Here is a 21,603-nt window from a genome sequence, read left to right as displayed (position 1 = left end):
CATCATGAGTAGATGTGACCTGAGGCCACTTCGTAAGATTCACATGAGCCACTAGGGAAACAAATGTTGTCTCAGGCAGAGTTCTGTCTGCCTGACAAAGCCTTATGCAACTTGGCGGTAACAGCTGCCCCAGAGGTTGCCTGATATAGACTGTTTTACCTCAACAGCCATTCACTCCAATAGCATTCAGCACACATTGGAGCTGCGGGTTTTCTTTATAAATGTATGCACCTTCCTCAGTGCAGGCTGTAAAGACAAGGCCCTGTTCCTCAAAACATACAATATTCCACTTCCACACCTAACAATGGTCCCTCAAGAATGCCCAGAGTTTATATACTGGTCAGCATCCATCTCAAGAAACCTGGGTTTGGTATGCCCATACCCCACCATGTCAGCAAAGCTCCCTGGAGCGGGTGGGGAGAACTTCAGGCTACCCATCTCTTTTCTGAATCAGCAGGTACACCACAACACCCAAATTTCTAACATTATAAACTCTCATTCATAAAAATTTTTCATTCATCCTGCTTCTGGTAATTACTGTATTTTATGGACTATAAGACACCTCAATAGTCAGCATTTTTTTAAATAACATTTTTACCACATTTATTATTAGATTGCAAAACTAGACTAAAAAAGTTCTTAGTTTCTAAAACCAAACTGACCTTTAAATCCCTGGGAGGAGGGCAAAGAATCCATCATCAGAACTTACTTTTCATTCTTCTTCTTGGTCATTGTTGTCCTTTCATATATAAGATGGTCTTCACTGCCATCAAGAGTGTTACTTATGCAGTTCTTGAAAGATTTAACAATAATGTCTTCTATTTAACAATAATGTCTTCTCTCACTCTAGACCACAACTGTTTCATCCACTGACATGCTTATTTGATTATAGGATGGAATGTAACAATATAATGAAAAGGAGTCTGACTCCAGCTGTTAGAGACTGTGGTCATGTGTGTGTGTGTGTGTGTGTGTGTGTGTGTGTGTTGTCTATTTCTGACATAGGCCTTGTTGGCTGAAAGCTAACTTTCCAAGAGTCTTTTTGTTGTGCCTTTCTGCGACTCAGTATCTCCTCTTTATGGTGACTAGGGACTTTCCTTTTCATTATATTGTTTGATTATAGGTCATTTTAAAGCTCCCTTCAGTGTGAATTCATGTTGGTTTTCATCCATCATCCATTTGTTCCATTCCCCTCTCACATACAATTTAAATAGTTTATTTATAGAGACATCAAGATGTTTCAAATGTGAAGTAAGTCCTTCTGGAATAACAGCAAGCTTTGTATTTCCCTGTCTCAATTTCTCTTTCACAGAATTTTTCAAATGACTACTAAACTGATCAAGCACAAGAAGAGAACTCTTCTTCGATAAAGCACCTTTCCTTCTCTGCCACACTCGGTTACTTCATAGTTTCATACCAGCCTCATCCATCCAACCCTTGTAACGTATCTGAAAACAACACTTGGCAATATTTCCGAAGGTTTTAGCATTGTTTTGCACTTTAAATGATCACTGGATTAAGTTTAGTATTGTCAGCGCAATATGAAAGGACAACAGTGTAGTGGATTTTTTCATGTCCACTTGTTTTTATAGTTACCATTTTAGCACCTTTCATGGCACAGGTTCTGTTACTCAGCATATCGCATGACAAAAGAGTTTCATCCATATTCGTTATTTTGCTTAGTTCCAAATTGGTTTTCTTTCAATGTTGAATAATAAACCGAAGGAAAGATATTTTCTCTTCATACTCTAGTGGCATTTTCTAAGATATTTTGGTTTTGATTCGCAGCATGGTACATCCATGATGCTTCATAAACCTGTGGTACCAACCAACTCCCCCTTAAAGTCTGTTAAGTTCCACTAGCGCTAACTTATGACCGTATATTTGAATCATTTTTGTATTAATTCCAATGCCATTTTGATGGTGTTCCTGAATCCATTTCAATATGTCATCATCTTGTTTTGGCCATTTTACATTCAGTCCTCTACCTGCACATTCAGTCTTCCTCATTTCTTTTTTCTTTTTCTTTTTTTTTCTCTCCAGTTCTTCATTACTAGCGCACTAATCATGAATAGTTTTTTTCTGTTGGTGGAGGGCTGAAATGCTCAGCTCCTTTGCAATAATGCTTCATAGGCTAGACAGTGTTCTGGGTTTGTGATTGAGGGCCAGGAGGAGACAGTGTTAGCAAGCTTGGGAATCCCGGTAACTCATGTTCATCGCATCAGAGTACTGCTCTTGCCAGTTGAATCCAATGTTGCCAGATAGAGATAGGTTTTCCGCGGCATTGAATATATGGCCATTTTTAAGATTGGTGGGAATTTTAAATCTAACACTGGACATTTTTATATTAACTTTGAGTATAAGGTGCACCTGAATTTTGGAGGCAACTTTTTGAAGAAAAAAGTGTGTCTTATAGTCAGTAAATTACGGTACCTCTTGTCTTGCTCTGACTAGAAAATCTGAATGCGGAGTAATTCAGCTCAAGAGTATTTCTTTATTAAGATTACCAAGCATTAAGTGCCATTTCCCTTAATTATTATTTATTAGTCTACCATATTGTGGAAAGGGTAGTCAGCTACTCACCACATAGAGGAGGTATTCAGTAAAGACATGCACAATGAAAAAGAAGATTATAAATATTTACCCCCCCCCCCCCCCCCCCAATGAACCACGGACCTTGCCGTTGGTGGGGAGGCACATTTGCCGTTGGTGGGGAGGCTTATGTGCCTCAGCAATACAGATAGCCATGTCGCAGGTGCAACCATAATGGAGGGGTATATGTTGAGATAAACGTGTGGTTCCTGAAGAGGGGCAGCAGCCTTTTCAGTAGTTGCAGGGACAACAGTCTGGATGATTCACTGATCTGGCCTTGTAACATTAACCAAAACGGCCTTGCTATGATGGCACTGTGAACGGCTGAAAGCAAGGTAAACTACAGCCATAATTTTTCCCGAGGACATGAAGCTTTACTGTATGAATTAGATTAGATTTACTTTCATTCCAATTGATCTGTAGTGAGGAGGTCCTCCAGGATGTAGAACACGTCAGAAAAACAACAATACATGACAAATATTTACAACTCAAACAAGTACGTTAATGTACCATTCCACAGGTCCCAAGTGGCATGGTCGTCATTTTTTAATGAACGCTATATGAAAGAATCATTTTACAAATACCAATGCACTGAATTTAAAATAAAAAAAGTTTATTTATTTATCTATAAGGTAATAAACGTGTAATACAACTACTAAATACTTATTTACAATGAACACATTACTGCACTGAAATTGTGCAGAAGTTATATATATATGTTGCTGTTGTTGTTGTTGTTGTTGTGGTCTTCAGTCCTGAGACTGGTTTGATGCAGCTCTCCATGCTACTCTATCCTGTGCAAGCTTTTTCATCTCCCAGTACCTACTGCAACCTACATCCTTCTGAATCTGCTTAGTGTATTGATCTCTTGGTCTCCCTCTACAATTTTTACCCTCCACGCTGCCCTCCAATGCTAAATTTGTGATCCCTTGATGCCTCAAAACATGTCCTACCAACCGATCCCTTCTTCTAGTCAAGTTGTGCCACAAACTTCTCTTCTCCCCAATCCTATTCAATACCTCCTCATTAGTTACGTGATCTACCCACCTTATCTTCAGCATTCTTCTGTAGCACCACATTTCAAAAGCTTCTATTCTCTTCTTGTCCAAACTGGTTATCGTCCATGTTTCACTTCCATACATGGCTACACTCCATACAAATACTTTCAGAAACGACTTCCTGACACTTAAATCTATACTCGATGTTAACAAATTTCTCTTCTTGAGAAACGCTTTCCTTGCCATTGCCAGTCTACATTTTATATCCTCTCTACTTCGACCATCATCCGTTATTTTGCTCCCTAAATAGCAAAACTCCTTTACTACTTTAAGTGTCTCATTTCCTAATCTAATCCCCTCAGCATCACCCGATTTAATTTGACTACATTCCATTATCCTCGTTTTGCTTTTGTTGATGTTCATCTTATATCCTCCTTTCAAGACACTGTCCATTCCGTTCAACTGCTCTTCCAAGTCCTTTGCTGTCTCTGACAGAATTACAATGTCATCAGCGAACCTCAAAGTTTTTATTTCTTCTCCATGCATTTTAATACCTACTCCGAATTTTTCTTTTGTTTCCTTTACTGCTTGCTCAATATACAGATTGAATAACATCGGGGAGAGGCTACAACCCTGTCTCACTCCTTTCCCAACCACTGCTTCCCTTTCATGCCCCTCGACTCTTATAACTGCCATCTGGTTTCTGTAAAAATTGTAAATAGCCTTTCGCTCCTTGTATTTTACCCCTGTCACCTTCAGAATTTGAAAGAGAGTATTCCAGTTAACGTTGTCAAAAGCTTTCTCTAAATCTACAAATGCTAGAAACGTAGGTTTGCCTTTTCTTAATCTTTCTTCTAAGAGAAGTCGTAAGGTTAGTATTGCCTCACGTGTTCCAACATTTCTACGGAATCCAAACTGATCTTCCCCGAAGTCCGCTTCTACCAGTTTTTCCATTCATCTGTAAAGAATTCGCGTTAGTATTTTGCAGCTGTGACTTATTAAACTGATAGTTCGGTAATTTTCACATCTGTCAACACCTGCTTTCTTTGGGATTGGAATTATTATATTCTTCTTGAAGTCTGTGGGTATTTCGCCTGTCTCATACATCTTGCTCACCAGACAGTAGAGTTTTGTCATGACTGGCTCTCCCAGGGCCATCAGTAGTTCTAATGGAATGTTGTCTACTCCCGGGGCCTTGTTTCGACTCAGGTCTTTCAGTGCTCTGTCAAACTCTTCACGCAGTATCTTATCTCCCATTTCATCTTCATCTACATCCTCTTCCATTTCCATAATATTGTCCTCAAGTACATCGCCCTTGTATAAACCCTCTATATACTCCTTCCACCTTTCTGCCTTCCCTTCTTTGCTTAGAACTGGGTTGCCATCTGAGCTCTTGATATTCAAACAAGTGGTTCTCTTCTCTCCGAAGGTCTCTTTAATTTTCCTGTAGGCAGTATCTATCTTACCCCTAGTGAGACAAGCCTCTACATCCTTACATTTGTCCTCTAGCCATCCCTGGTTAGCCATTTTGCACTTCCTGTCGATCTCATTTTTGAGACGTTTGTATTCCTTTTTGCCTGCTTCATTTACTGCATTTTTATATTTTCTCCTTTCATCAATTAAATTCAATATTTCTTCTGTTACCCAAGGATTTCTATTAGCCCTCGCCTTTTTACTTTTACCTACTTGATCCTCTGCTGCCTTCACTACTTCATCCCTCAGAGCTACCCATTCTTCTTCTACTGTATTTCTTTCCCCCATTCCTGTCAATTGTTCCCTTATGCTCTTCCTGAAACTCTCTACAACCTCTGGTTCTTTCAGTTTATCCAGGTCCCATCTCCTTAAATTCCCACCTTTTTGCAGTTTCTTCAGTTTCAATCTGCAGTTCATAACCAATAGATTGTGGTCAGAATCCACATCTGCCCCTGGAAATGTCTTACAATTTAAAACCTGGTTCCTAAATCTCTGTCTTACCATTATATAATCTATCTGATACCTTTTAGTATCTCCAGGATTCTTCAAGGTATACAACCTTCTTTTATGATTCTTGAACCAAGTGTTAGCTATGATTAAGTTATGCTCTGTGCAAAATTCTACAAGGCGGCTTCCTCTTTAATTTCTTCCCCCCCCCCCCCCCCCCCATCCATATTCACCTACTATGTTTCCATCTCTCCCTTTTCCTACTGACGAATTCCAGTCACCCATGACTATTAAATTTTCGTCTCCCTTCACTACCTGAATAATTTCTTTTATCTCGTCATACATTTCATCTATTTCTTCATCATCTGCAGAGCTAGTTGGCATATAAACTTGTACTACTGTAGTAGGCATGGGCTTCATGTCTATCTTGGCCACAATAATGCGTTCACTATGCTGTTTGTAGTAGCTAACCCGCACTCCTATTTTTTTATTCATTATTAAACCTACCCCTGCATTACCCCTATTTGATTTTGTATTTATAACCCTGTAATCATCTGACCAAAAGTCTTGTTCCTCCTGCCACCGAACTTCACTAATTCCCACTATATCTAACTTTAACCTATCCATTTCCCTTTTTAAATTTTCTAACCTACCTGCCCGATTAAGGGATCTGACATTCCACGCTCCGATCCATAGAATGCCAGTTTTCTTTCTCCTGATAACGACGTCCTCTTATATATAAATACTTACCAAACGAAAGCATTGGTATGTTGATAGACACACTAACACAAACACACACACGAAATTCAAGCTTTCGCAACCCACGGTTGCTTCATCAGGAAAGAGGGAAGGAGAGGGAAAGATGAAAGGATGTGGGTTTTAAGGGAGAGGGTAAGGAGTCATTCCAATCCCGGGAGCGGAAAGACTTACCTTAGGGGGAAAAAAGGACAGGCACACGCGCGCACACACACACACACACACACACACACACACACACACACACACATCTGCACATATACAGACACAAGCAGGCATGTCCTGCCAGAGATATAAGATTTGAACCATTTTGCAGCATTTCCTGTTACACTATAATATTCTAATTTACTTAAAAAGATATTGTGATTTACACAGTCAAATGCCTTTGACAGATCACAAAATATACCAGTTGCCTGCAATTTTTTGTCTAATGAATTAAGCACATTTTCACTGGATAGTCTTCTCAATATCAGAACCCTTTAGAAATCCGAACTGTGACTTTGACAATATGTTATTTGAGATAAGATGGTTATAAAGCAGATTGTACATTACTTTTTCTAAAATTTTTGAGAATGCTGGCAAAACTGAAATTGGATGGAAATTTGATGCTATTTCTTTATCTCCCTTCTTAAACAGTTGCTTAACTTCAGCGTATTTCAACCATTCAGGAAATATTCCACTGATAAATGACTGGTTACACAGATAGCTTAATATGTTACTTAACTCAGAATCACATTCTTTAATAAACTTTGTTGATATTTCATCATACCCACTAGATGTTTTTGATTTTAAAGATTTTATGAATATTATTTCTACTGGGGTAGTGAGGGTCACATTCATATTAGGGAAGTTACTTGAAATGTCTGGTATGAGGTATTTCATAGCAGCATCTACAGAACCTGACAACCCCATCTTGTCAGTAACAGTTATAAAATGTTTGTTAAAAAGTTCTGCAACGCTATACACGTCTGTCACCAATGTATCATTTACTCTTAATGCTATTTGTCCCTCTTCATGTCTGGTTCTGCCGGTCTCCTCCTTCACTATATCCCACATAGTCTTTATTTTGTTATCTGATATGACTATCTTTTCCTTTTAATATATTTGCTTTGATGTCCGTATTACAGTCTTTAATATTTTGCAATACTTCTTGTAATGTGCTATAGCATCAACATCGGAACTGTTTCGGATTGACAGATACAGTTTTCTTTTTGTTTTACAAGATACCCCTATTCCTTGAGTAATCCATGGCTTCTTTGTAGACTTTGCTCTAACCTTGGTAAGTTTTGGGGGAAAACAGTGTTCGAATAAGGTAAGCATTTTGTTAGCAAAAGTGTTATATTTTTCATTCATGCCATGAGCACTGTAAACATCAGTCCAGTGCATGTCTCTGAGGAGTGTCCTAAAATAATCAATTTTTGGCTTATTGATTACCCTCTTGAGCTCAGATTTAACAAATTTTATATCCTGTTTAGTATTAACATTTAACAGAGGGGACTGCATGTCATGGTCTGAGAGGCCATTGACTATTGGTTTTGTAATATAATTTTGTTCATTGGACTTTTCTATAAAGATATTATCAATGGCTGTTTGTGGGCAATTGGCTACTCTAGTGGGGAACTTTACAGTGGGAATTAAGTTGAATGATAGTGTTATTAACTCAAATAAGTTCTTATTGGGAGAGTCTTTAAGGAAATCTACATTGAAATCACCAGCAACCACTATTTCTTTGTTTTTAGTTGTTAAATGGGCCAGTACAGCTTCAAGGTGGTTTACGAACAGATTAAAGTTACCTGCAGGTGCTCGATATACATTTAATATTATGAAAGATTTTTTGTGAAATTCTACTTCTGTTGTACATGCTTCCATATGCTGTTCTAGGCAAAATTTATGAATGTCTGTGTTCTTAAATTTATGACAGTTCCTGATGAATGTGGCAACTCTCCTTTCTCCAGTTTTGATCTACAAAAGTAAGAACCTAACCTAAACCCTGTAACACTTAAAAGTTCTATACCAACCAGTGGTCACATGATCTTCAGAGAGGCAGATTATGTCAGCTGGGTTTGAAGACTCTAATTCGTCTATGCAGATAATTAATTCATTAATTTTATTTCTCAGTCCTCGAATATTTTGATGCGATAAAGATAGCTGACATTTCACACTGACTGAGTTAAAACTGGGTAGAGTTAAAATATCTGCTGACTGTTGAAAATTCTTAACCATTAGCTGTTTATGCTGATGTAATAAGCTAGAATTATGTTTTTTGGTTTCTTTCTCAAACTGAAGGTTTGTCTCAGTCCTAACCTCTCTCAAAATTTGGTTTCTTTCTGTCCTCGCTACCCTAAAAAAGGGTCTTTTCTGAACCCTATAACCACTAGTATTTTATGATTAAATGATGATGGTGTCCTCTTCGATAAAACATTCTGGATGTAAAATAGTCCCCCATTCAGATCTCCACGCAGGGAGTACTGTTGTAACATGTGAGGCAATACTGACCCTACGACTTATCTTACAAGGGAACCTCCCCATCACACCCCCCTCAGATTTAGTTATAAGTTGGCACAGTGGATAGGCCTTGAAAAACTGAACACATATCAATTGAGAAAACAGGAAGAAGTTGTGTGGAACTGTGAAAAAATAAGCAAAATATACAAACTGAGTAGTTCATGGGAAGATAGGCAACGTCAAGGACACTGGGAACGCAGGAGCGCCGTGGTCTCGTGGTAACGTGAGCAGCTGCGGAACGAAAGGTCCTTGGTTCAAATCTTCCATCGAGTGAAAAGTTAAATTTTTTATTTTCAGTTTATGTGACAAACTCTTATGTTTTCATCACTTTTTTGGGAGTGATTATCACATCTACAAGAAAACCTAAATCGGGCAAGGTAGAAGAATCTTTTTACCCATTCGCCAAGTGTACAAGTTAGGTGGGTCGACAACATATTCCTGACATGTGACGCACATGCCGTCACCAGTGTCATATAGAATATATCAGATGTGTTTTCCTGTGGAGGAATCGGTTGACCTATGACCTTGCGATCAAATGTTTTCGGTTCCCATTGGAGAGGCACGTCCTTTCGTCTACTAATCGCACGGTTTTGCGATGCGGTCTTATTACAGTGAACAAAGACGTCAATGAACGAACGGACAGATAATAACTATGCAAAAATAAAGAAAATAAAATTTTCACTCGAGGGAAGACTTGAACCAAGGACCTCTCGCTCATCAGCTGCTCACGCTACCACGACGCTCCTGAGCTCATTTTGTCCATGATGTTGCCTATGTGACCTGTGGACTACTCAGTTTGTATATTTTGCTTATTTTTTCACAGTTCCACACAACTTCTTCCTGTTTTCTCAATTGATCTGTGTTCAGTTTATCAAGGCCTATCCACTGTGCCAACTTATAACTAAATCTGAGAGGGTGCGATGGGGAGGTTCCCTTGTTAGAAGATTGATTAAGGTAAGGTAAACCTACATTTCTAGCATTTGTAGACTTAGAGAAAGCTTTTGACAATGTTGACTGGAATACTCTCTTTCAAATTCTGAAGGTGGCAGGGGTAAAATACAGGGAGCGAATGGCTATTTACAATTTGTACAGAAACCAGATGGCAGTTATAAGAGTCGAGGGGCATGAAAGAGAAGCAGTGATTTGGAAGGGAGTGAGACAAGGTTGTAGCCTATCCCTGATGTTATTGAATCTGTATGTTGAGCAAGCAGTAAAGGAACAAAAGAAAAATTTGGAGATGAAATTAAAATCCATGGAGAAGAAATAAAAATGACACCATCAGAGAGAGAGAGGGGAGGGGGAGAGAGAAAGACAGAGAGGGAGGGAGAGAGGGGGGGAGAGAGAGGGGGAGAGAGAAAGACAGAGAGGGAGGGAGAGAGGGGGGGAGAGAGAGGGGGAGAGAGAGAGAGAGAGAGAGAGAGAGAGAGAGAGAGAGAGATATGAATAGAAGACAAGGCCTTCAGTTACATGTTACGAACGGAAATATTTAAGTGTTCCTTTTTCCCATGTTATGAACGGAAATATTTAAGTGTTCCTTTTTTCCATGCGCCATTCGAGAGTGGAATGGTAGAGAAGTAGTATGAAAATGGTTCGATGAACCCTCTGCCAGGCACTTACGTGTGAATTGCAGAGTAACCATGTCGATGTAGATGTTACATTTCACTTTGTGAGGATCATAGGAACGTAACTCCACTAGCAGTTTTACAGGAAAGATGAAAGACGGTATTTTTACATGTAATTTGTATGCTTCACTAATGTAATACAAACTTTGTTGAAAAATCTCTACAGCACTAAAGAACACATTTTTAAAAGCTGTCACATAATGATACAGCTTTAAAAATAGTCATTACTGGTTACCCACTACTTACTGTTTAATATAGTGCCAAGGAGATACATTATTATGGTCCTAAGCGAATCACTCTAGAGCTTTTATACTTTGGAGATATGAGAAAATACAGTATAAAAAATTAGTTTCCACATTAAAAACAGATCAATTTCAGTTAAAATAAAAGCTTGTTGGTGGATTTTTGTACCACGTCAAACACTGAATGTTCACTTTCTCACTAATGGCCACCACTGTCTGAATCTCCAGCTTTTTCTTCCTCAAAACTTTTGCAGAATGTGTGCTACTGATAATGCAAGTGCAGCAAATATCAATGAGGAGTTTTATTTCATCTTTCTCAAGTTTTAGTGCTCCACGGTATTTTAGTTCCAGCTGGAATACCTACCGTATCAGAATTTTGGGATTTTCTGGAAACTGGAAAACCTTTGAACTGTTGATGATAGAAATGTGTCAATAATATGTGGTTAATATTGTTGTGACTCGCCGATCATTTAAAGTGCTGCCGCGCAATTACGCACGTCCTCTACGTGCGGCGCTGTCTGCCTGCCAGCCATGCAGCAGCGGCGCCACCTAAGCGGCCAGCCGAGCAGCGGCCGCTAGACTGAGACTCAGTGCTTATCTGAACGCTAACGTGTTCACATGTCAACTTACTCTGTGACATATATGTGTTGTTGTGTCGTTTCTAAATATACTTGTTAAACTAGAAGTTCTAACAATTGGCGACGAGGTAGTGGATTTTTCCTTTTCACCGTTGACTCACAGGGTTCCATGGCTACTGTCGAGCAACTCTTGCAAAATCTCCTTGAACAGCAAACGCTTCTAACGGCGGCGATTTGCGATTTCGTCGCGGCGTCAAATGCGGGCCGTTTCTCGTCGTTGGCTGTACCGCCTTTTCCTCCTTACGACGAGACGGCAGAAGACTGGTCGGATTATGAAAAACGTCTTCGACAGCACTTCTTGGCATTTTATGTCTCGGACGAACAAGCATGTAAGTCTCTGTTCCTTTACTGGATTTCGCCTCAAATGTATCGGTTGTCGTCGCAATTGGCCCCTTTGAAGGATCCTGCGTCTTCGTCCTTTGCTGAAATATGTTCCCTTCTGTCAGTCTATTTTCAAAAGCAAACACATGTGGTAGCCTCTCGTGTTGCCTTTTATCGTTGTCACAAACAACCCAATCAATCCTATCGCGCTTGGGCTGCTGAACTTCACGGCCTCAGTCGAAAGTGTCACTTTGTTACTGATGTTCACAAAGAATCCTATGCCGATTCCATGGTACGGGATGCTATTATCCGGTCGGCGCCCGACAAAGAAGTTCGGCAACGTGCCCTTCAGTTGGCGAATCCGACTTTAGATGAAGTTCTCTCCATTGCGCAGTCTTTTGAAATTTCTAGCGCCGCTGGGGCACAAATAGAAGCGTGGGGTGACGTCGGGGAAATACAACCTCTGTGCGCTGTTGACGACGCGTGCGGCGCGTCCCCGCCGGCCGACGTGGCCGCAGTGCGCTCCCACACGCAGCCTCGGCCAAGCCGTAAACAAACCCCTAAGAAACTGCAGCAAAATCCCCGGCAACTTCCTTCACGTCCAAGGTGTTTTACGAAACATTCACGCGAGGATTGTCCACAACGTTGGGCTGTGTGTCACAACTGCAAAAAGAAAGGTCATGTGTCTTCCGTTTGCAAGTCCGACCGCATACATGATCAGGAACATGACGCTGATTCTGATTCTGTGTTGTCTGTCAATTGCACTTCTTCCCTTTCAGGGAAGTTATTCCTCACTGTCCAAATCCTTGGTCGAGATGTTCGCATGCAAGTGGATACCGGTTCTGCCGCCACTATAATTAATTCTCAGACGTATCTTCAGCTGGGTTCTCCACTCCTGTCCCCTGTCACTCGGCAATTACGGACGTACAATAAACAGAAGATTTCTCTCTTGGGACAGTTTAATGCGGAGGTATCTTACAAATCCGTCGTTCGCACTGTTCCCATATTTGTGGTCGACCAGGGCAACGCAGAAAATCTTTTTGGTTTCGATGCCTTCCGCGTTTTTGGGTTCTCCATAGATGACTCTGTCAATATTGTCTCTGACGCTATTCCCTATGCTCAACTGGATTCTTTGTCGACGACCTTTTCGTCCATTTTTTCTCCTGGGTTAGGCCGTGCACACGACTTTGAAGCTCATATCACGCTCAAACCCACTGCTCGGCCTAAGTTTTTTCGGGCTCGGCCCATTCCTGTGGCCCTTCGTGATCGGGTCAAACTGGAGTTGGATCGTCTCACTACTTCAGGGGTCTTGCTTCCTGTCACTTCCAGTGAATGGTCCTCTCCTGTCGTTGTAGTTGCCAAGCCCAATGGTTCTATTCGTCTCTGTGGCGATTTCAAAGCCACGGTAAATGCTCAATGCCTCATCGACACTTACCCTATGCCCCGTCCTGAAGAATTGTTCACTAAACTCGCTGGAGGGCAGTATTTTTCTAAAATTGACGTGTCAGAAGCTTATCATCAACTTCCTCTCGACGCTGCTTCCCGGCAGTTTCTGGTTCTTAACACGCCTTTCGGCCTCTATCAATACCAACGCTTGCCATTCGGGGTTGCTAGCGCCCCTGCTCTCTTTCAGCGATTCTTGGAACAATTATTGCTCCCTGTTCCTGGGTGTATCAATTACATGGACGACATTGTTGTCACGGGCTCCACCACTGACGAACATCTTCAAAATCTCCACACACTTTTTAATGTCTTACAGACTGCAGGTCTTAAGTGTAATCTTCAGAAATCACAATTTTTTCAGGCATCTATCACGTACTTGGGGTTTCAACTCTCTCGGGATGGTATTCGTCCGCTTCAACAAACTGTCGCTGCGATCGATGCCCTTCCTCGCCCTACGTCTGTTAAGGAACTGCAGGCCTTCTTGGGGAAAATCGCCAACTATCACAAGTTTTTACCGTCTGCAGCGTCGATGGCTCAGCCGTTGCATCGCCTGTTGCATAAAAACGAGCCTTTTCACTGGTCCGCGTCATGTGACGCAGCTTTCCGGAAATTGAAGACTATGCTGATACAGGCCCCGTGCCTAGCTACTTATCGACCTGGCCAACATCTTGTCCTTGCTACAGACGCCTCTCAATACGGGGTTGGGGCAGTCCTTGCGCACCGTTTTTCTGACGGTTCGGAACAACCCATTGCTTATGCCTCCAAAACGCTCACGGATGCCCAACAAAAGTATTCTCAGATTGAGAAAGAAGCTTTGGCCATCATTTATGCTCTTCATAAGTTTGGTGTTTTTCTCTATGGCACAAAATTTCATCTTGTTACGGATCACAAACCACTTGTTTCCTTGTTTCACCCATCAACGTCACTTCCCGACAAGGCTGCACACCGCCTCCAGCGTTGGGCTCTTTACTTGTCCCGTTTCAACTATGAGATTCATTTCTGGCCAACGGCTCAACATGCGAATGCTGATGCTTTGTCTCGCCTCCCCATGGGCCCTGATCAGGCATTCGATAGGGACGAACTTTTGTGTTTCCACCTGGATGTTGCCGAGCAGCGGGTTGTGGACGGGTTCCCCATCACTGGGGACAGGCTGGCGGCTGCTACGGGTTCTGACCCTACCCTCTCCCGGGTTTTACGCTGTATTCAGACGGGTTGGCCTGATCGCCCGTCCGCTAAGACTTCTGATCCGTTGCGGAACTACTACCCTTCGCGCTACCGCCTCACGGCTAGGGATGGTGTTATCCTCCTCTCCACTGACAATGTTTCGCCGCGTGTTGTGGTCCCCGCGTCTTTGCGTGCTTCGGTCTTGCGCCTCCTTCACCAGGGGCACTGGGGTGTGTCGCGCACCAAATCTCTGGCGCGCCGTCATGTGTACTGGCCTGGCATCGACTCTGAAATCGCACACATGGTCGCTGCCTGCGGCCCTTGTGCGTCACTGGCCGCTGCCCCGAGGTCATCTTTGTCACCGTGGCCTTCGCCTGAGAAGCCCTGGGAGCGCATTCATGCCGATTTTGCGGGACCCTTTTTAGGTACTTATTGGCTCCTCGTAATTGACGCCTACTCTAACTTTCCTTTCATTGTCCGTTGCACGTCACCTACCACCGCGGCAACCACCAGTGCTCTCGCCCGCATTTTTTCTTTGGAAGGCCTCCCCTCTACTCTTGTTAGTGATAATGGTCCGCAATTTGCCTCTTCTGACTTTGCGGATTTTTGTGCTCGTCACGGTGTTACGCATGTCACGGCCCCGCCGTTCCATCCACAATCCAACGGTGAGGCTGAACGACTGGTCCGCACGTTTAAGGCTCAAATGCGGAAACTTCTGACTTCTTCTGCTGCTGATGAGGCGCTTCTCCAGTTCCTGGCGTCTTACCGTTTCACCCCCATGGGCGATCACAGCCCGGCTGAGCTCTTACATGGCCGACAGCCCCGCACTCTACTTCATCTTCTGCGGCCTCCCACCTCCCGGCCGCGGGTGCCGTCCCTTGGCCGGTTCACCGCCGACGACCTCGTCTGGGTACGGGGATATGGCAGGCGGCCAAAATGGAGCCCGAGCCGCATCTTAAGACACCGTGGCAGACGCCTGTATGAAATCCAGACGGACACAGGTGTTGCAGTGCGTCATTCGGACCAGCTTCGGCCTCGGGTGCCAGCAACACCTGTCCCGAATGCCGCCACACCACCCTTGACTCTCCCTGATGCTCGGGATCTTGGCACATATCCATACTCACAACGCCGCCCTCTAACCGTCATCGCGATGCCAGCACCAGAACGGATGCCACCAGACGACGTGCCCATGCGGGAACCGGAGGACCAACCAGTGTCAGAGTACATCTACTCGCCTCCTCCTCCAACAGACGCTGACGCATCGCCCATGTCTCCTGTCATATCAACTGGACTTGCCGCAACGGGCAGATTGGTGCGTGGGGCCCCAGCAGATTCGACCCCTACGTCTCCTGTCATCTCGACCCGTTATCATTGGGGACACTTCCGTCCGTACGGGAAGCCTCCTCCTCGAGACTTTACGTCGAGTCACACAACGCCTATGGACGTCAGCCATCTCCAGGACACATCCATCACGACCAGTGCAACAAATTCAAAGGGGGGAAAAGTGTTGTGACTCGCCGATCATTTAAAGTGCCGCCGCGCAATTACGCACGTCCTCTACGTGCGGCGCTGTCTGCCTGCCAGCCATGCAGCAGCGGCGCCACCTAAGCGGCCAGCCGAGCAGCGGCCGCTAGACTGAGACTCAGTGCTTATCTGAACGCTAACGTGTTCACATGTCAACTTACTCTGTGACATATATGTGTTGTTGTGTCGTTTCTAAATATACTTGTTAAACTAGAAGTTCTAACAAATATCACTTGCAAAATTGACACTTTGTCACCTTAAGCTACTGTACTTTATTTGCTTCACTGTAAATTTTCATTTTTCAACCATTCCTTCTGCATAGGACCGAAATCCAAGAAGTTCTTCTGGTCAATTTCAGTGACTTCATACAGCTTTTGTTTTCAAGCGGAGTGAACAACAGTATACCACCCTGAAGGGTCATAGATCTTAATACTTTTTGCAGTCGAGTGCATGCTAACATTAGCCTCTTCACAGTCAGTCCTTCAAAAAACTACACAAAATGTGACATGAGAAAGGAAGCAATATGACCACATTGGCAATGTTTGCAAAGAACAGTCATTGTTTTGTCTAGTGTTCCTCCACTTGCTAATACTCACAGGGGAAATGCAATAGTTTGAAATCTCGTACACAAACTGTACCAAAAGCTGACGGGCAGACAAATGATTCAACAGTAAAACTTGACGTGACATTTCCACCTGACATCACAAGACCTTTTATTAGCTGCCAGATAACACATACTACTCTTTCAGCACACAAATGCAGGAAAACTGTATTATGCAAAACAAGCAGATAGTGGTTTCTGCTGGGTTAAATCGCACTTGCAAATTTACTTCACAAAGGAGTCCGAAAAATGTAAGTGCCAATCACTGGCAGATACAGAAAAACCTCAAGGAGCGGCCACTAAAGATATCTTGAGCCACCTTTACTTTTACCATAATAAAAAAAAAAGTCTCATACTGTGAGAGCGACAAGCCAATATGCACCTTGTGACGTATAATATAAGGACAAGTTTCCAATGATGACATCATCTGGCAATTTATGTGTGTGTAACTTTTATTGTTGATTCCATTCCTTTTTAGTGCATTCGATAGGGGGCCTATATAGTAACAATGTGTTTTTAGGAATCTTCTCGAAAGTCACTATTACCAGGGATATACGCATCAATAGTTTCCTACTCCTATCTCATATTACAAGTTATGTATGGGAAACTATTGTTATGTTATTAGTAAAAATATTATTACAAATCTCATTACAATAATTTTACTGATAAATTACTAATGAATTACTATTATTAATACTTCACAACCAACTGATCCCTCTCACTCTTGACTAATCTTCACACTTGCACTTGCTGCATCTAGGACTTTTTACTTATTCATTCTTCAGTCTTAATATTTCTGCTTCTGAATGTAAACTAGCTTCCTATTCGACGAATAGTCCGTATTTATAACGCTACATATCGAATGTTCTCTGGACAAGAAAACAGCAGAATATTGGTCACTTTTCTCAAACCAATGCCAGATATAATAATGTATAATAGATCACTAGAATGGCTGTGACTTTTCTTGTAGGTATGTGTTAGCTACCTATGAGCCAGACAGAAACGTATTAAATTCGATGATGCAGACACGCATGCTACATAAGAAAGTACAACTACTCGATAAATCGATTTAGTTGAGTCGACTGACGAAAGAAACGAACGAATAGCATGTGGGCTGACTGGCAGGGACGGCGCTGGTGGCAATGCGAGTGGCCCCGCAAAGAGAGGAAGGCAGGGGAGGGATGCACCTCACTCAGCCCCCAAATGTATCCGCCACTGGTGCCAATACATTTTGCTGTTCCCAAAACTTATTATATACTTCTTCATGGCAAAAGAACACAGGTGTCAATACGTCTCTCTGTCTCTAAAATAAATTCGCAACTTGGAGATACACAGCATCTAATTTCTATCAGGAGAAGAGGTAGAGATATGCCATTTTGACACGACATACAATTGATTACCGTGAGAACACATGTTAAAAAAGTAAAAAATTGTGGTTTTGGAGATCCATTCCTCTGACTATCACACAACAATGCGCGAAAAGAAATGACAGAAAAAAACAGAAAGAAAAAGACAATAAGTGTTAAAGAAGAAAATGTAGACTATCAAAAAGGAAGGTGAGGTGAAAATAGTAATGATCAAAGGATTGTATGACTGCTGGCATATTAGGGAAGGAGGAGGATACAAATAATGACTAGTACATATCTGAGCCTCATCTGTTACACTTCGCAGCATATTATGTCATCGAGTTATCCAGAGCAACTTTTCTACTGCTTATGCATTGTCTTCTACAATATGTCAATATCTAATGCCAGGATTACAGCTCTGTATTATTTTCGCAAGTTGGTGTACTTTTAAAATGTCTAACATTTCTATATTTGAAAACAAAATTGATTTTCTGAAATTATAACACAACTGCAACTTCGATGGCTTCAAACCACAGGACTGAATGAACCAGCAACAGAATCCAGCAATGTCTCAAAAGATACCCCTGGTTATGATCCATATGAATTGTTTAAGTTCAGGAAATTAGTTCTTAAATTTGCAGACAATAATCATAATCTTCCTTATATACACACATAGACTGGAACACAAGCACCCAAAAAAGTAAAAGATGTAGTGCTGTAATAATATCTTAAACTTTCCTTCTGTTAACAATACAATTAACAAACATTTTACCTTCAGTGGGTTTATTGGCACAGGTGCCCCTTCTGGTAGCACTTCAGCCTCCATATTAAATGAGAATGTGCTGTATTCTGGTAGTGCATCTCTCAAATAAAACAACTCCTCATCCAATCGTTTTTCAAGTCTTAAAACTTCAATTTTGTGAATAGTTGGGTTGTACATGTCATACATTATCTCCACACCTAAAATGAAATGTAAGCATTATTTGACATTCATGAATACAGAATTCTTTCCGAACATACTGGTTTAATATTCAGAATTAGTTAAAACAATGTCATCAATCTGCATGTCCTATTTATTGTAACTAAACAAGATTTTAGAATGGAACAATGGAAATTCCAGATTGGAATATCAACAATTATGGAAATGACACATTTACCATAAAGATGACCCCCCCCCCCCCACACACACACACACGATGCACACATGACGACCATCTCCAACCACTTTGGCCAGAGTGCAGAAGGCTTTGGCCAAAAGCTCAATACATAACAGTCTCTCTGTTGTGCACGTATGCAACTCAATGTGTAACCTTTAGGTGACCTGTTTCTTTTCAACACAGCAGAAAGCAAGCAAAAGAACTCTGAACTTCTGTCACCTTAAATTAAAATTTAATGAAAAATACACAATTTAGAACAACAGAATTCGGCATTAATGTTTAACTTGTAGCAAACATTACTTGCATAACATTTACCATATTTATCCAATTGTAAGATGAGTTTGTTCCCAAATTTATCATTCAATAAAAACGGGGTCATCCTATATTTGCAGATTAAACTATTGATGCTTAGGCCAATGTTTTTACATTGTTTAATGGATTAATATAGGGGTCATCTTATATTTACAGATGAAGCTTAGACTTTTGGGGTTCATAGAACTTTATTTTGAACAATCGTGAAGGGTAGGGCAAATCGAACAATACTCGCGTTCAAATTGACTCAATATTTTCCAATATACTGAAGCACTCAATACAGTATCAACCTTGCTTGAACAATCATGAGACATTTGATTTGTGGCACTAGCGAAAAAGGTACACGAGAAACTATGAACTAGCCACTGCAACAGTCTGATGCACTGTTTAAAAACTGACAATTTTGTGAAATGCAGAATGAAATAACATTAAATTCTATCTCCTTACTGACTTTTGTCATATCTGAACAGGTCTGCAATAAAGTTCTCATAAATGCGTGGAGACCATACACTACATACATTTATGCTACTTTGTAAGCAGAGGTAACATTCAAAGGCGAAATTCTTGTCTTTCAAAAACAATTACTTGATTCTGAATCCAAGTCAGTATCTTATTTGGTTAAGGAAACTAATGATTTACCAAGTGTGTTGCAAATGAAAATTTCAGTCACTGTACACGTCTTAGAATACCAGAGAATATTACTGTCCATGTTTCACTGTTGCTCAAGCACAGCACTACGAAAAGTTCGACAGGGCACAATGACCCAGCTTGGCTGATAACTACGATCAGTGAGGGGAGGAGAGCGTTGAGCAGGCAAAAACTTCATCATGCAGCTAAACATTGGGACTGTGAACAGTCTACTTTGGCTTTTAATGAACATCTACGATACTTAAACTTGCCTGAACCCATTTGCACTCTGAATCATATTGACTTTAAAACTGGATAAGCACTCAACAATACCGTACATTTCTGCAGGAGATGGCGGGGAGCAGTGGCGTACCTATGCGTTTGTCAATGCTAACCATGAGGTATGACAGGATCAAGGGGGATGTGTTAGCTGCTGGTTCTGCACAATCAACGAGAGAGCAGCAGGGCAGTCAATATGTTTGCACACATGAGACATTGTAACGCTCTCATGTCAGAATAGAAGTGAAGTCCACTACGTGTTAAGAAAAAAAAAACAGCTGTGTTCTCATGTCCCACAGTAACCACAACCTGAGAAATTGCAACATATTCAGAAGAAACAGCCAAATATTTGTGAGAAGAGAGATACAAGGTTCACAGATGACCTTTTGGTGATGACGACGATAATCAAAAATAGTGATACCACAGACAACAGGCTAAGTAAACAAAAAAGGCAGTGAACATAAAAATTAATGTAAACAATTTCCTTTTGTTTATTTTATTTCTTCTTGTATTAACAAATTGTAGACAGTAAATGGCATAAATGTAGAATAGGTGTAATGCTAACTTCATAGGCAATCAAAGTTTGCAATTTTGTTTAGTCAGAACATGTTGAAAAATAAATTTTTCTCGAGGAGGTTCTTGAAAAAGGAGGTCTTCTTATAGTCAGGCTCATCTTATACTCGGGTGAATACGGTTAATCCATGACAATAAATGACATAATAATATGACTTAAAATATTTTTCTCCTTTCTTTCTCCTCCCTCCTCTTCCTCAGGTGCCATTTTCATTATACATTTCATAATGGTTCATCCCTGACTGAGCTCATACTCTGGTTACATCACATGATGAATACAATGTGTTGTATCTTGCTGGAATTGTGGAAATGTCTACTTTTGTTTGGTGTATGAATATGGGGCTATTCAAAAAGAAGGAACAGGTTTCAAACATTTATTGCTTCCAGACTACAAAAAATACAAACACAATTACAATTTTCCTGGAAAGAGAAAGTTAAAATTTTTATACGTTCAATGTGAACACCTCATGCTAAATGACAAATATCAAAACAATGGCTCGTTTCCTGCCACACATGAAACAGCTGGTCTCTTGTTATTGAATTCACAGTGTCAACAATGCAGTATCGCATACTTCAAGACCTTTAAGCAACCCCACAGATAAAAGTCACGAGGCGTGAGGTTTGGAGAGCTGGGAGCCACCAGCGATGAAGTTCGTCATCTGCTCCTCCTCTTCCAATTCAACATCCTGGAATGGTGTCATTCAGGTTACGTTGGACATGCTTAGAGAAATTATTTACTGGCTGTAATATGGAACTGCTTGCCCACTGTTCTTTTTTGGCCTCAAAACAAGCATCCACACTGACCACCATGGACTTTTCATGACTCTGTAAATGATGTATGGTTTCACACAAGTGCAAAGCAACTAATTATGTTACGAGCACTGTCTCACATGAATACGCAACAATGAATGGCATCTCAATTGCTTCCTATGTGATGGAAATTCCTGAGGTAACCACTACAACAAAGAGCAATGAATGGAAAT

General features: G+C 41.3%; 1 protein-coding gene across 1 annotated transcript in view; it reads right to left on the bottom strand.

The window, feature by feature from the left end:
- The window catches only part of LOC126239920 (39S ribosomal protein L19, mitochondrial), an 81,960-nt gene that overhangs the window by 14,951 nt on the left and 45,406 nt on the right, over positions 1 to 21,603 (bottom strand). Inside the window, exon 4 of the mRNA XM_049947895.1 lies at positions 18,445 to 18,632. Within this exon, the coding sequence (XP_049803852.1) occupies positions 18,445 to 18,632 (188 nt within the window). The remainder of the gene's footprint in view (positions 1 to 18,444; positions 18,633 to 21,603) is intronic.

This window comes from Schistocerca nitens, chromosome 1, assembly GCF_023898315.1.
Source record: "Schistocerca nitens isolate TAMUIC-IGC-003100 chromosome 1, iqSchNite1.1, whole genome shotgun sequence".
NCBI classification, from domain to species: Eukaryota; Metazoa; Arthropoda; class Insecta; order Orthoptera; family Acrididae; genus Schistocerca; species Schistocerca nitens.
Note: the sequence above shows the minus strand (reverse complement) of the source record. Positions and strands in the feature narration are given on the sequence as shown.